A 14,500-nucleotide genomic window follows, 5' to 3' on the forward strand; every position below is an offset into this window, starting at 1 on the left:
AAGTCTACAAATCCAAAACCGCTGCAGTGTAGGCCTCACATGTCAGAACCCACATGCGCTTTTCCAACTGTGAGATTCCCATCTTGAGCTGCTTCTAAGCTATCGAGGGGGACTGGCGCATCTAGGCAGGTATATATATAGGTGTCAACGCTACTCTAGACACGGCCAGTGCTTGTTGAATAGTCGACTCCAACGAATTTTGTGTTAGCACCCGAAATAGCACCGGGTTTTGACCAACTCTGCGCTTGCTTGGGTGACCCTGACATAGTGGCTGCTATACACCTGACATAGTGGCTGCTAATGATGAGAAGATGCATGCATATGGTGGCGGCTATGCATGAATATTCCAATGACCCGGGCTGGGGCTGGCCCTTGATATAAAGGCCTCTCATACGCATGCATTCTTATACCTCCCAAAGCTAACTATAGCGAGCTCGCTAGCTTTTTTCTAAAGAAGAACAGCGCGCGACACTCCTAAGCTCTCATGGCATCCGGCGTTGCTGCGGGTGGCGGAGCCAGAGCGTGCATCAAGTCTGGGCAAGGTCATGCAACTTTTGTCTCAGCGACCAAAAACCCAAGAAAAGTAATGGCGAAACCATCATGCTGTATGAAAATTAATGGAGGCTTCGCCGCCGGAGCCCGGTCAGCCCGACAAGGTCGTCAGTCTGTGGCCTCGCCACTGGCTGCTGCCGCTGCTCCTCAAAAGCAGTCTGGCTTTGAACCCTCAGCATGGGGCGACTTCTTTACTGGATATGAGCCAGAACCACTGCAGGTATGCATGAAAACCAAGCTAACAAGGCTGTTAAATCACACCCCCTCCATTTCAAAATACAATGCATATATTACTTTTTCCGAAGTTAAATATTGTGAAGTTTGACTAAGTTTATAAAGAAAGACAACCTGCACAATACCAAATAAATATCATTAGAATTATCATTAAGTATATTTTCATATTGTATTTATTTTGATTTTTTAAATGCAAACTTGCTGAAATTTCACCAGACTTTGACTTGAAATAAATCTAATATGCACCGTATTGTCAAATAAACGGAGTATACCCACTGGCATCTTATCAATCAAATTGGAACTTTGGCTCCGTTTGGGTATTATTAATTTTAGTTAATCCTAGGAACATGACACACCATGTGTGAAAAACGTTTTTTTCTTCAAAACAACAACATTTGTATATTGTTATAATGTACTTGCTTTCACAATAACTAGATGATACCTTGTCCCATAACAAAACAAATTGATGTGCCCGGAGAATATGACAAAAGTGCTCCCTATTTTTGAGGAAAAAAGGCTAGTGTGAAAAGGTAAGAAAAACATACTGATGACGCGGCTCACCTTTGTTAAGAATCAGTCGGGACATGATGTCACTAGCTCAAATTTTTTTGGGCTATTCGGGAGGAAAAAATGATAGTTAGTGCAAATAACAACACTAGAGATATTACTCCCATAATCGTGTGTGCATAGCGACATACAAAGATTTCCCTTGTGTTTTTGCGAAAATATTGCACAATTCATATGCTTATAGTAGACAGAAATACATTGTATTTACATGCTTCTATTATTCTCACATTAACACAATATGGTGATCGAACAAAAATGGCTACGAGTCTTATTCATTTGTAACATGAGTATATTTACACAGTTTTGGTGGGGAATTTCCACCACTATTTGTATACAAATTGGACAGCATGATCATGGATCTATGTATTGCATCCATTTGTTTTTTTAAATTTAAGCAATCAATTGCAGAGGTCTGAGGAATGGATGTTGGTGAGAGCTAATGAACTGAAGGAAGATGTATGCATGATGTTTAAGTCTTGTAACAATATGGCAATGCAAATTTGCTTACTGGATACACTCCAACATCTCGGAATAGATTACCACTTTAAAGAGCAGATCGACACTATGCTAAGCCAGATCGTGGAAAGTGATTTTTTTAGTAGCTCAAGCCTCAGTGAAGTTGCTCTGGGGTTTCACTTGCTTCGGGAGCATGGCCGTTGGGTTTCTCCAGGTATCGAATTGTATCTATTTATCATAGCATTGGATAATGCCCATGAAATATAGAGGATGTAGATTAACAATTTGCCAACTGATTGAACTTTGAAGCTTTGATTAATTGCTAATTTTCTTAGTATGCATGCCTTGGAGTTACATTATCTGTATTCCAAACTAGCTTGACAAGGATGACATTTGATCTTTGACAAAGACATCAATTTCAGTAAGGATATACCAAATGATTCAAGGGGGCTATTGAGTTTTTATAATGCAGCTCATCTTCATGTTCATGGTGAGCCAACACTCGAAGAAGCCATAACTTTTGCAAGGCATAATCTTAGATCAATGAGGGGTAGTGATCTCAAGACCCCACTAGCTAATCAAGTCAAACGGGCCCTTCACATACCACTGCCATGGGCCTGTAAGAGGATAGAAACACTGCATTATATCTCTGAGTACAAAGAAGAGGAAGGATATAACCCGGTTCTACTCGAGCTCGCAAAACTGGATTTTAACCTTCTACAACATGTCCACTTGAAGGAGCTCAAAGCCATTACTGAGTATGTTGAACTCTTATTTCTCTTCTGAATCATGATGAATTGATATAATAATAATAATAATAATAATAATAATAATAATAATAATAATAATAATAATGTGTGTGTTTGTGTGTGTGTGCTCATTCATAGTGTAAATCATTACCAACATAAGATTTGTTGATTATGATACATCAAAGTTGAGCCATCTAATTATTTATACGGTTTCACAATTTCACACCCAATTTTAGTGCATAAATGGACCACCACCTAAATCACTCACATATTTAATAGGCCCTAAATTTAATTGTTACCTCAAAATTAATTTACCTTTAATAGAATCTTGTATATATTTTCTTCATACAAAATTACATGTTATTTACTTGTTTGAAAATCATATGTTTTTACTTTCTTAGATTGTAGGAGTACAAAAGGTACAATGATTTATAGTTTTTGTTTCGGGCCAACAAGATTTAAGGTGGTATTTCTCCATGTTTTACCGTTTATGTAAGCTAGCCAAATGTTCTTTCAACAGTCTATCCTTACTCATATGAGAACGAGCTGGTTGCATTCTTTTGATACCAGCCATCCAAAAAAACTTTCATCAACAACTCAAAACACTACTGAAAAGTTTAAGTTGGATAAAATTATCTCCTACTATCATACTTGTGGAAAAATTGATGGCCTAATAATTTCCTACACATCACCATATATTTGGGTACTTATGGATAATGACATAGTGCATACCTATTGTTCATCATACTTTAGTTGATTTGCTTTAAGAGAGAAATATTTCTAGCTATTTTGAACCTAACTTAGATATAATTTACGGGTATCTGTAGTTTTCATGCAATACTTACTATATGTGTAGAATTTAAAAGTGATATCCTACATAGCATGTTTTTATATATTTATTTCTAATTGTGTTCATGATCTCATGGAACCCCTGTTATTTATAGTGTCATCCATTTTTTCTGCCGTGGAGGAGGGCTAATGTTTTTCTAAATCAAACAAATATATTATTGAAATAAATCTAATTATTTTAACATGCAGGTGGTGGGACAACTTTTCTACAAATATTGGACTAAGTTATATTCGTTGTCGCGTGGTAGAGAGCTACACTTGGGCCTATGTGGTATATTATCAGAGAGGTTTCAAACTACCAAGACGCATTATCGCAATGATGATTGTACTTATTACCACTGTGGATGACACATATGATACCCATGCCACGATAGATGATTGTCGGAAGTTACATGAAGCCATACAAAGGTTCGAGTGGTGGAATTTACATTTCTTACTAATCAGATTTATCTTTACCTATGAAATACTAGTAGTTGTTTCCTATTAGCCCTTTGCAAGCTCAACTGTTTATACATTGGCAAATTATTTAGTGTAGTGAACCAACTGTTATTAAAATTATGCCAGTCATAATGAGTACAAAATTTAAAATGGATATGCTAGATTGTGTATAGATACAATATCTTGGATAAGACATGAACAAATATTTGATACGAAGGTTTCCAAGATGACACACCACGATGAATAGGATATGCCTTGTAGGCCTCTAGAAGTTAGTAGGAGATAATGTAAAAGCAAATCACACATGGTGAAAATCGGACGATGAGATGGTCTAATGCACTACACAAGGAACTGATTCGTCTCCAACGCGACACTATAAGCACATGTCCCAAATTTAGAACTGTATGCAATATGGAATGTAACAATAAAAAATAGCAACAGTGATGACTTGTGTCGCCTCAGTGAGGCCGACATCCCACCATTGCCGTTAATTAGACCAATTCAAGGTACATTTGCCGCAGATACACCACTGTTAGCATGGATCTAACTATGTTTCTAGTAGATGAAGGAGCTGCCACTCTAGAGTGGAGGTGAAGTAGCAGTTTTTGGGAGGTGGGGAACAACTACATCGACAACGTCCAGTGGTTCCTTGCTTGAGGATGGCAGCCACATTTCCTCTTTGTCAAGGACTACCACGTCATAGATATGTCTATGTCGCTCAGCTATAGCAAGTATGAGGTCACTGAGCTCCTCGCGGTCATCCATTACCACTAAATGGTAACTTGGATGTGCCAGTTCTGAGGACACACATATGTGGAGACGAGAAGCTATCATTGAACGTAGGTAGTATTCTGGGTATCTGGATCTGTCCAGTGTTTGACACATCAGTTAGGGATGGATGATATGGGCTGTGACCTTCAACCATATGGTATCGTTACAACATCAGCCACATCCCGCTAAGACCAAATGTAGCTATGGAGTTGCACAAATATGTATTTTCTGAACCATGTGCGATTGGTTTGTTATCGCGCATAGATGGGAGGTCATTTCATGGAGGTGGGGCGACACAAGGATCACATCAAAAGATCTCGCAACAATGGTTGGGACCAAGACACAAAATTTATCCAAGTTCAAGCCCCCGTGGTGGGTAATAACCCTACTTCCCACCATGTCGATTTATCATTATCTCAAAATACATTACAACACAGTATTTGGTGGCTAAAGGAACTTATAACCTAGTGCATCAAGATCCCACTGATCTCTAGCTCTCGGCATGGTTGGCGATGTAGAGTACTTTGAACCAATCTTCCAAATTGCTCATAGTTTCTTCTGAGTGAGTTGGATTGTGATTTGTGGATTCGTTTTATGCCTTGGCCTACATCTCCTTTATATATGCATCCAGGGTTGCAATACAAATCAGGTTGACTCACGCGTACTCCAGTCGTTATATGACAGAGAGAATAAAGTTCTGGTTAGCTCATATGAACCCAGATTCCTCCGCATATTCTTCCATCCACCCTGGTTTCCTTATTCTGTAAATCGTGACATAGAATCTTGTAGTGAGATGTTGATCTTTTATCCAGATCTGCGATCAGTAGGTCTTCATCTAGAAATAATTGTCAGTACAAACAAGCTAGTAGAAGTGTCTCACTATTTTCTTTTGTGCCACACACAACTGGTCATATATATGGGATGAAAGCGCTGTTGATATTCTATCAGAGTACCTGAAGAGGTTGTATATGGAGTTGCGGATAACATTTAAGAATATTGAGGATGAAGTGCCAGTCAACGTCGACTACAATGTTTCCTACCTTAGAAAAGCGGTAATACATACATGCCCTTTCTATGTTAGAAATTTGAAATTAAAGAAATAAAATACATGCTATATATGTGACAAAGAAAATATGATTAATGATTATGCTTTAGCCATTTTGATTAAGTTATTTCGCTTATTTTTTGCATGTCCCCATGCATACAGTTTCAAAATCATGTCAGCGGTTACCTACAAGAGGCCGAATGGTCACACAATAATCACTGGCCAAAATTTGAAGATCAAGTAAATTTGACTAGCCTAACGATAGGCGGACCAACACTATCGCTGAGTGTGATGGCAGGCGTGGATAGAAAAATAATGAAGCAGTCACTCGATTGGGCAGCTGGCGTACCCGACGTTGTCATAGCAGGTGGAAAGATTGTACGTTTTATGAACGACATTGCTGCATTTAAGGTATAAATTTATATATGATTTGAAGGTTAATTATAATAATATGCAAACACATCATGTCGTTTTACATATATTAGTAATGTCATATACAGCGTCGGAAGTGCAAGGGTGACGCAGCAAGCTCCGTGGAGTGTTACATCCATGAGCATGGAGTCACAGACAAGGTGGCCATTGCAAGGATCGATGAAATAATAGAAGAGGAATGGAAGATTTTGAACCAAGCTCGCTTTGAAAATCATGCACTTCTCCCAGCCTTGCAACAAATTATTGATTTAACACGCAGCTCGTCGTTGTTCTATGATAATAGGAATGATGTGTACACACTAAGTACACATCTTCATGAGACCGTCGAGAGCCTATTCCTCAAGCCCATCTAGCCTGAAGACCATTATAGTATGCAACCATTGGTTGTTTAATTCTTCCACATAGATTTTTTGTTCTTAGTTTCCTTATGCAAATTCAGACCTTACTTCCCCAGTGAGTCGTGTGCTTAGATGCATGAGCCTGCTCCATGTGTGTAATCAATACAAAATAAATGTTTCACATATGTTCAAATATCATCATATTCTCATTCGCAACAAGAAAAAATTGTCATATTCCCCAAAAAAATTACCGGCATATTTCAGATCTTGACATGTTGAAATTTAAAGTTATTATACAGTGGTCGTCGTGTGTTGTGATATTTGTCTTTGAGTGCATTTAATGTGGATATAGTGTGCATATGAGATTTGCTGATTACCAGTTTGCAATGAAACTATTCTGAATTTGGTTTGTAGGGTTATCTGCAAACCATAAGTGAACCTATTCTTAATTTGTAGGGTCAGTTTTTTCGTCAGAATATATCTGAGATGGATATAGCTAAGAATCCCTCAACGATATAAATACGGCAGTGAAAACAAATTGTAAATTGGACATATGACTTAGTCTACAAAACATTTTTATTTTGAAGAATATTATACTTTGCTTACATCATCATATGCATGCATACAACCACCCATCAGACTTTGCATGTTGTGATTGGGTTGCGCCAAGATGAGCGAATATTCGCTCATTATAAAATCTGTAGAACTATATATCGAAGAAATTTTTTCATGTAGCCGACTAGGGGATGATTATGTTTGACCGGGTTTTACACATTTCAAGGATTATGTTATTCTTTTTGAATTGTTTGGATTGCTTACCACATGTGTCACGTGGTAAGGATTATGTTGTTCGTGGTTTTACAAACCAACTGAGGCCAAACTGTTCTAGCCAATTTCATATAATTGAGTTGGATAATATACGAGTATTATCTCGATGGTATAACCGACTTAGAGTTGTGTACTAGAACCGATTGGGAAATCATGTTATGTACTAACTAGGACCAACGACATAAACAGGGGGACTGGCAAGGGCCGTGGCTCATCCTAGGCTCTCACAAATACACGTATATCTGCTTCCTAATCCTCCATATGTGGGAGAAAATTTGTTTGATTTAGATCATTTGGCCCCTCCTAACATTACATGACAAGTTTGAAGCCTCTATCTTAAAGTACTTGCCCCAACACTGGTGAGGACATTGTCGGCTTGGGCGGGAAGGGCATTCTTAAACCTCCTATGATAACCATTGCCACCGGATGTGAAAGGTCTGCATCTAGGATATCTTCACTCTAAAAAAGGTAAAGCCCATGGAAGGCATTAGGGGCGAGGAATTGGCATTTGCCATCGCCAATGTCAGCTATATGATGGCGACTCTCAACAATGATATCGTGATGTGATAATTTTCCTGTGTCAAGTTTACATGTCAGGAGGAGTAAATTTGTGAGGCGACCTAATCACCAGCCTACAAGGAGGCTTCTGCCTCGTTGGCCTCTTCCAGTCGTCTCGGATGTTGTGGTGGTTCAACAATGGTGAGGGCCGCAAAAAGAGAAGTAACAGTCACATTGAGCTCATCATGAGCAACATCCTCATTGAGTGCAAGGCAGTGCGAACTGCTACTCACGACGCTCGTGGCAGAGGTAATGCTGACTTACTAGATGTGATGATCACACTACATGAGGAAGACTACTAACTGTGCGCGCTACTACTAGGCTTTTCCCTAGTAGTGACTAATTATGTCCGCCGTCTTGTTTGTGATTATTTTTTCCATTCTATTGACACGAACTGATTAGAAGCAAGTACAGTGGTACTAGTATATTTAACTTGGTTAGTCCGTTGACCCTCAACGTTGGGCCGCCATTTGGATGTGTTCTAAGTCTGGATGTGATGTCCACATCATATGCAACAAGTTAACATCCTAGTCCTAGTTTAGTTTCCTCACAAAAACATTTACTTCATACATCCATAAATCTAGTTGTATGATGACCCACAAGTATAGGGGATCTATCGTAGTCCTTTCAAGTAAGAGTGTCGAACCCAACGAGGAGCAGAAGGAAATGATAAGCGGTTTTCAGCAAGGTACTCTCTGCAAGCACTGAAATTATAGGTAACAGATAGTTTTGTGATAAGATAATTTGTAACGAGCAACAAGTAACAAAAGTGAATAAAGTGCAGCAAGGTGTCCCAATCCTTTTTGTAGCAAAGGACAAGCCTGGACAAACACTTATATAGAGAAAAGCGCTCCCAAGGACACATGGGAATTATCGGCAAGCTAGTTTTCATCACGTTCATATGATTCGCGTTCGGTACCTTGATAATTTGATATGTGGGTGGACCGGTGCTTGGGTGCTGTTCTTACTTGAACAAGCATCCCACTTATGATTAACTCCTATTGCAAGCATCCGCAACTACAAAAGAAGTATTAAGGTAAACCTAACCATAACATGAAACATATGGGTCCAAATCAGCCCCTTACGAAGCAACGCATAAACTAGGGTTTAAGCTTCTGTCACTCTAGCAACCCATCATCTACTTATTACTTCCCAATGCCTTCCTCTAGGCCCAAATAATGGTGAAGTGTCATGTAGTCGACGTTCACATAACACCACTAGAGGAGAGACAACATACATCTCATCAAAATATCAAACGAATACCAAATTTACATGACTACTAATAGCAACACTTCTCCCATGTCCTCAGGAACAAACGTAACTACTCACAAAGCATATTCATGTTCATAATCAGAGGAGTATTAATATGCATATAGGATCTGTACATATGATGTTCCACCAAATAAACCAACTAGCATCAACTACAACGAGTAATCAACACTACTAGCAACCTACAGGTACCAATCCAGACTTAGAGACAAGAATTGGATACAAGAGATGATCTAGGGTTTGAGAGGAGATGGTGCTGGTGAAGATGTTGATGGAGATTGCCCCCCCCCGATGGGAGGAGCGTTGGTGATGACGATGGCGATGATTTCCCCCTCCCGGAGGGAAGTGTCCCCGGCACCGGGGTTGAGTCATGTGGTTGGAGTTGAGTCCACGTTCCACCATCCCCTGGCACTTGAAAACTTGTTGCTCCATTGCTTCGAGCCTCATCTCCATGCTTCCGGTCCCCTTCGGTCCCTCAACATCGCGGATGTGCAGCAACCCATCACGCATCTCAATGGGTTGAGGGTGTCGCAGCACCTCCGCGAGGTAAGGGTTGATGACCTTTTCGAAGAACTTGTCCTTGGGGGCGCTTGGAGATGTCATGATAATCTAGATCTGTCGGAATAGCAGCTCGAAACGAAAACAGAGGACAATTGCATGATACAGGAGTCAAAACCTTCGGGAGAATATATAATGAATTTTTTTGACCAAAATACGTATCTTGCAAGAAAACGGAGTCCAGAGAGCACACGAGGTGCCCACGAGGCAGGGGGGCGCGCCCTCCACCCTCGTGGAAGCCTCATGTCTTTCCCGGACTGCTTCTTATTTTTCTATTTTTCTAAATATTCCAAAACAGAGAAAAATTGCCATTAGAACTATTTTGGAGTCGGTTTACTTACCGTACCACATACCTATTCCTTTTCAGAGTCTGAAACGTTCCGAAAAGTGTCTCTTATGTATTCCTCCGGGGTTACGGTTTCAATAACATTGGTTTCAATATTTATGGGATTACCTGAGATATAATGTTTGATTCTTTGACCATTCACCACCTTCGGATTTGTGCCTTCAAAGTTGTTGATTTTTATGGCACCGGAACGATAGACCTCTTCGATAACGTAAGGACCTTCCCATTTAGAGAGAAGTTTTCCTGCAAAAAATCTTAAATGAGAGTTGTATAGCAATACATAATCACCTACATTAAACTCACGCTTTTGTATTCTTTTGTCATGCCATCTTTTAACTTTTTCTTTAAACAATTTGGCATTCTAATAGGCTTGGGTTCTCCATTCATCAAGTGAGCTAATGTCAAATAATCCCTTCTCACCGGCAAGTTTGAAATCATAATTGAGTTCTTTAATAGCCCAATATGCCTTATGTTCTAGTTCGAGAGGTAAGTGACATGCTTTTGTATAAACCATTTTATACGGAGACATACCCATAGGATTTTTATATGCAGTTCTATAGGCCCATAATGCATCATCAAGTTTCTTGGACCAATTCTTTCTAGATCTATTAATAGTCTTTTGCAAAATTAATTTGAGTTCTCTATTACTCAATTCCACTTGACCACTAGACTGTGGGTGATAAGGGGATGCAATTCTATGATTAACATCATACATAGCAAGCTTTTTACGAAAGGCACCATGAATAAAATGTGAACCACCATCAGTCATTAAATATCTAGGGACTCCAAACCTCGGAAAAATAACTTCTTTAAGCATTTTAATAGAGGTGTTATGATCAGCACTACTAGTTGGAATAGCTTCTACTCACTTAGTAACGTAATCAACAGCGACTAAAATATGTGTATATCCATTAGAGGCAGGAAACGGTCCCATATAATGAAAGCCCCAAACATCAAATGGTTCAATAACAAGTGAATAATTCATAGGCATTTCTTGACATCTACTAATATTACCAATTCTTTGATATTCATCACAAGATAAGACAAACTTACGGGCATCCTTGAAGAGAATAGGCCAATAAAAACCGATTGCAATACCTTATGTGCAGTTCTATCTGCAGCGTGGTGTCCTCCATAAGTCTCGGAGTGACACTTGCGTAGGATCTGTTCCTGTTCATGCTCAGGTACACAATGTCTAATAACACCATTTACTCCTTCTTTATAAAGATGCGGGTCATCCCAGAAGTAATGTCTCAAATCATAGAAAAACTTTTTCTTTTGCTGGTATGTGAAACTAGGTGGTATGAATTTAGCAACAATGTAATTAGCATAATCAGCATACCATGGAGCAGTACGAGAAGCATTTATGACATTTAATTGTTCATCAGGAAAGCGATCATCAATAGGTAGTGGGTCATCAAGAACATTTTCTAACCTAGACAAGTTGTCTGCAACGGGGTTCTCAGCTCCCTTTCTATCAATAATATGCAAATCGAATTCTTGTAGCAAGAGAACCCATCTAATAAGTCTAGGTTTAGCATCTTTCTTTTCCATAAGATATTTAATAGCAGCATGATCAGTGTGAATAGTTACTTTAGAATCAACAATATAAGGTCTGAACTTATCAAAAGCAAATACAACTGCTAAGAATTCTTTTTCAGTAGTAGCATAATTTCTCTGAGCATTGTCTAGAGTTTTACTAGCATATTGAATAACATTTAATTTCTTATCAACTCTTTGCCCTAGAACATCACCTACAGCATAATCACTAGCGTCACACTTGATTTCAAAGGGTAAATTCCAATCAGGTGGCTGAACAATAGGTGCAGAAATCAATGCTTTCTTAAGTATTTCAAATGCTTCTACACAATCATCATCAAAGACAAATGGTATATCTTTTTGTAACAAATTAGTATGAGGCCGATAAATTTTTGAGAAGTCCTTAATGAACCTCCTATAAAACCCGGCATGACCAAGGAAACTTCTTATACCTTTGATGTCCTTGGGACATGGCATCTTTTCAATAGCATCAACTTTAGCTTTATCAACTTCAATACCTCTTTCAGAAATTTTATGCCCCAAGACAATGCCTTCATTAACCATAAAGTGGCACTTCTCCCAATTCAAGACAAGGTTAGTTTCTTCACATCTCTGCAAAACTCGATCAAGGTTGCTCAAGCAATCATCAAAACAAGATCCATAGACGGAGAAATCATCCATGAAAACCTCACAAATCTTTTCACAAAAATCAGAGAATATAGCCATCATGCATCTTTGGAAGGTAGCAGGTGCATTACATAAACCAAAGGGCATACGTCTATAAGCAAAAGTACCAAAAGGGCAAGTAAAAGTGGTCTTAGCTTGATCATCAGCTGACACAGGTATTTCAGAGAAACCAGAATAACCATCTAGAAAGCAAAAATGTGTATGTTTGGATAATCTTTCTAGCATTTGATCAATAAAAGGTAAGGGGTAATGATCTTTTTTAGTAGCTTTATTTAATTTGTGGAAATCAATTACCATGCTATAACCTGTAATAATTCTTTGCGGAATCAATTCATCTTTATCATTAGGGACGACAGTAATACCTCCCTTCTTAGGAACACAATGGACAGGACTTACCCACTGACTATCAGCAACGGGATAAATTATACCTGCCTCAAGGAGCTTTAGTATTTCCTTTCTTACCACTTCTTTCATCTTAGGATTCAGTCGCCGTTGATGATCAATAACTGGTTGGGCATTTTTCTCCAAATTTATTTTGTGTTGACATAGAGTGGGACTAATGCCCTTAAGATCATCAAGAGTATATCCAATAGCAGCACGGTGCTTCTTCAGAGTTTTCAATAATTTTTCTTCCTCCTTCTCTGAAAGGTTAGCACTAATAATAACAGGATATATCTTCTTTTCATCAAGATAAGCATATTTAAGAGTATCAGGCAATGGTTTAAGCTCAAATACGGGATCACCCTTGGGTGGAGGAGGATCCCCTAAGATTTCAACAGGCAAATTGTTTTTCAGAATAGGACCCTGTTTAAAGAAAACTTCATCTGTTTCCCTTATTTCATTCATAAACATATCATTTTCATGGTCTAGCAAATATTGTTCTAAAGGATCACTAGGAGGTACGGCAATAGAAGCAAGACCAATAATTTCATCTTTACTAGGTAATTCCTCTTCGCGGTGTTGTCTACGAAATTTAGAGAAGTTGAACTCATGAGACATATCACCTAGACCAATAGTAACAACATCCTTTTCGCAGTCTATCCTAGCATTAACAGTGTTTAAGAAGGTTCTACCAAATATAATGGGACAAAAGCTATCTTGTGGGGAACCAAGAACAAGAAAATCAGTAGGATATTTAGTTTTCCCACACAAGACTTCAACATCTCTAACAATCCCAATTGGTGAAATAGTATCTCTTTTGGAAAGTTTAATTGTGACATCAATATCTTCTAACTCAGCAGGTGCAATGTCATGCATAATTTCTTTGTATAAGTCAATAGGTATTGCACTAGCACTAGCACCCATATCACACAAGCCATGATAACAATGATCTCCTATTTTAACAGAAATAACAGGCATGCCTACCACAGGTCTATGTTTATCTTTAGCACAAGGTTTAGCAATTCTAGCAGTCTCATCACAGAAATAAATAACATGCCCATCAATATTATCTGCCAAGAGATCTTTAACAATAGCAATATTAGGTTCAACTTTAACTTGCTCAGGAGGTGTATAAGTTCTAATACTGCTTTTACGAACCACAGTTGAAGCTTTAGCATGATCCTTTATTCTAACAGGAAAAGGTGGTTTCTCTACATAAGCAGTAGGAACAATAGGATCATTATAAGTGATAGTCTTTTCTGTTGGGGAACGTAGCAATAATTCAAAATTTTCCTATGTGGCACCAAGATCAATCTAGGAGATACTAGCAACGAGAGATAGAGAGGGAGTGCATCTTCATACCCTTGAAGATCGCTAAGCGAAAGCGTTACAAGAACGCGGTTGATGGAGTCGTACTGGCGGTGATTCAAATCGCGGAAGATCCGATCTAGCGCCGAACGGACGGCGCCTCCGCGTTCAACACACGTACAGACCGGGGACGTCTCCTCCTTCTTGATCCAGCAAGGGGAGAGGAGAAGTTGAGGGAGAACTCCAGCAGCACGACGGCGTGGTGGCAATGGAGCTCGTGGTTCTCCGGCAGAGCTTCGCTAAGCACTACGGAGGAGGAGGAGTTGGAGGAGGAGAGGGCTGCGCCTTGGATGCGGTGCGGCTGCCCTCCCACCCCCCTCTATTTATAGGGGCAAGGGAGAGGGGGGCCGGCCTCCTCCAGATGGATCTACAGGGGGGCGGCGGCCAAGGGGGGAGGCTTGCCCCCAAGCCAAGGGGGACGCCCCCTTTAGGGTTTCCCCCCAACCCTAGGCGCATGGGCCCTAGGGGGTTTTGGTGCCCAGCCCACCTAGGGCCGGTTTCCCTCTATATTCAGCCCATAAGGCCCTCCGGGGCA

At 39.6% G+C, this 14,500-nt stretch overlaps 1 protein-coding gene across 1 annotated transcript; it reads left to right on the forward strand.

Moving 5' to 3' along the window:
- The first annotated feature begins 484 nt into the window (after positions 1-484).
- On the forward strand, positions 485-6,976 carry LOC109768109 (tau-cadinol synthase-like). Its single transcript, XM_073495889.1, has 8 exons — positions 485-772; positions 1,762-2,023; positions 2,282-2,567; positions 3,597-3,815; positions 4,281-4,351; positions 5,565-5,668; positions 5,824-6,072; positions 6,162-6,976. The coding sequence occupies exons 1-8, from the start codon at positions 485-487 to the stop codon at positions 6,444-6,446; spliced, it is 1,764 nt and encodes a 587-aa protein (XP_073351990.1). The 3' UTR covers positions 6,447-6,976.
- The last annotated feature ends 7,524 nt before the right edge of the window (positions 6,977-14,500 follow it).

The sequence above is a fragment of the Aegilops tauschii genome, chromosome 3 (assembly GCF_002575655.3).
Source record: "Aegilops tauschii subsp. strangulata cultivar AL8/78 chromosome 3, Aet v6.0, whole genome shotgun sequence".
Taxonomy (NCBI): domain Eukaryota; kingdom Viridiplantae; phylum Streptophyta; class Magnoliopsida; order Poales; family Poaceae; genus Aegilops; species Aegilops tauschii.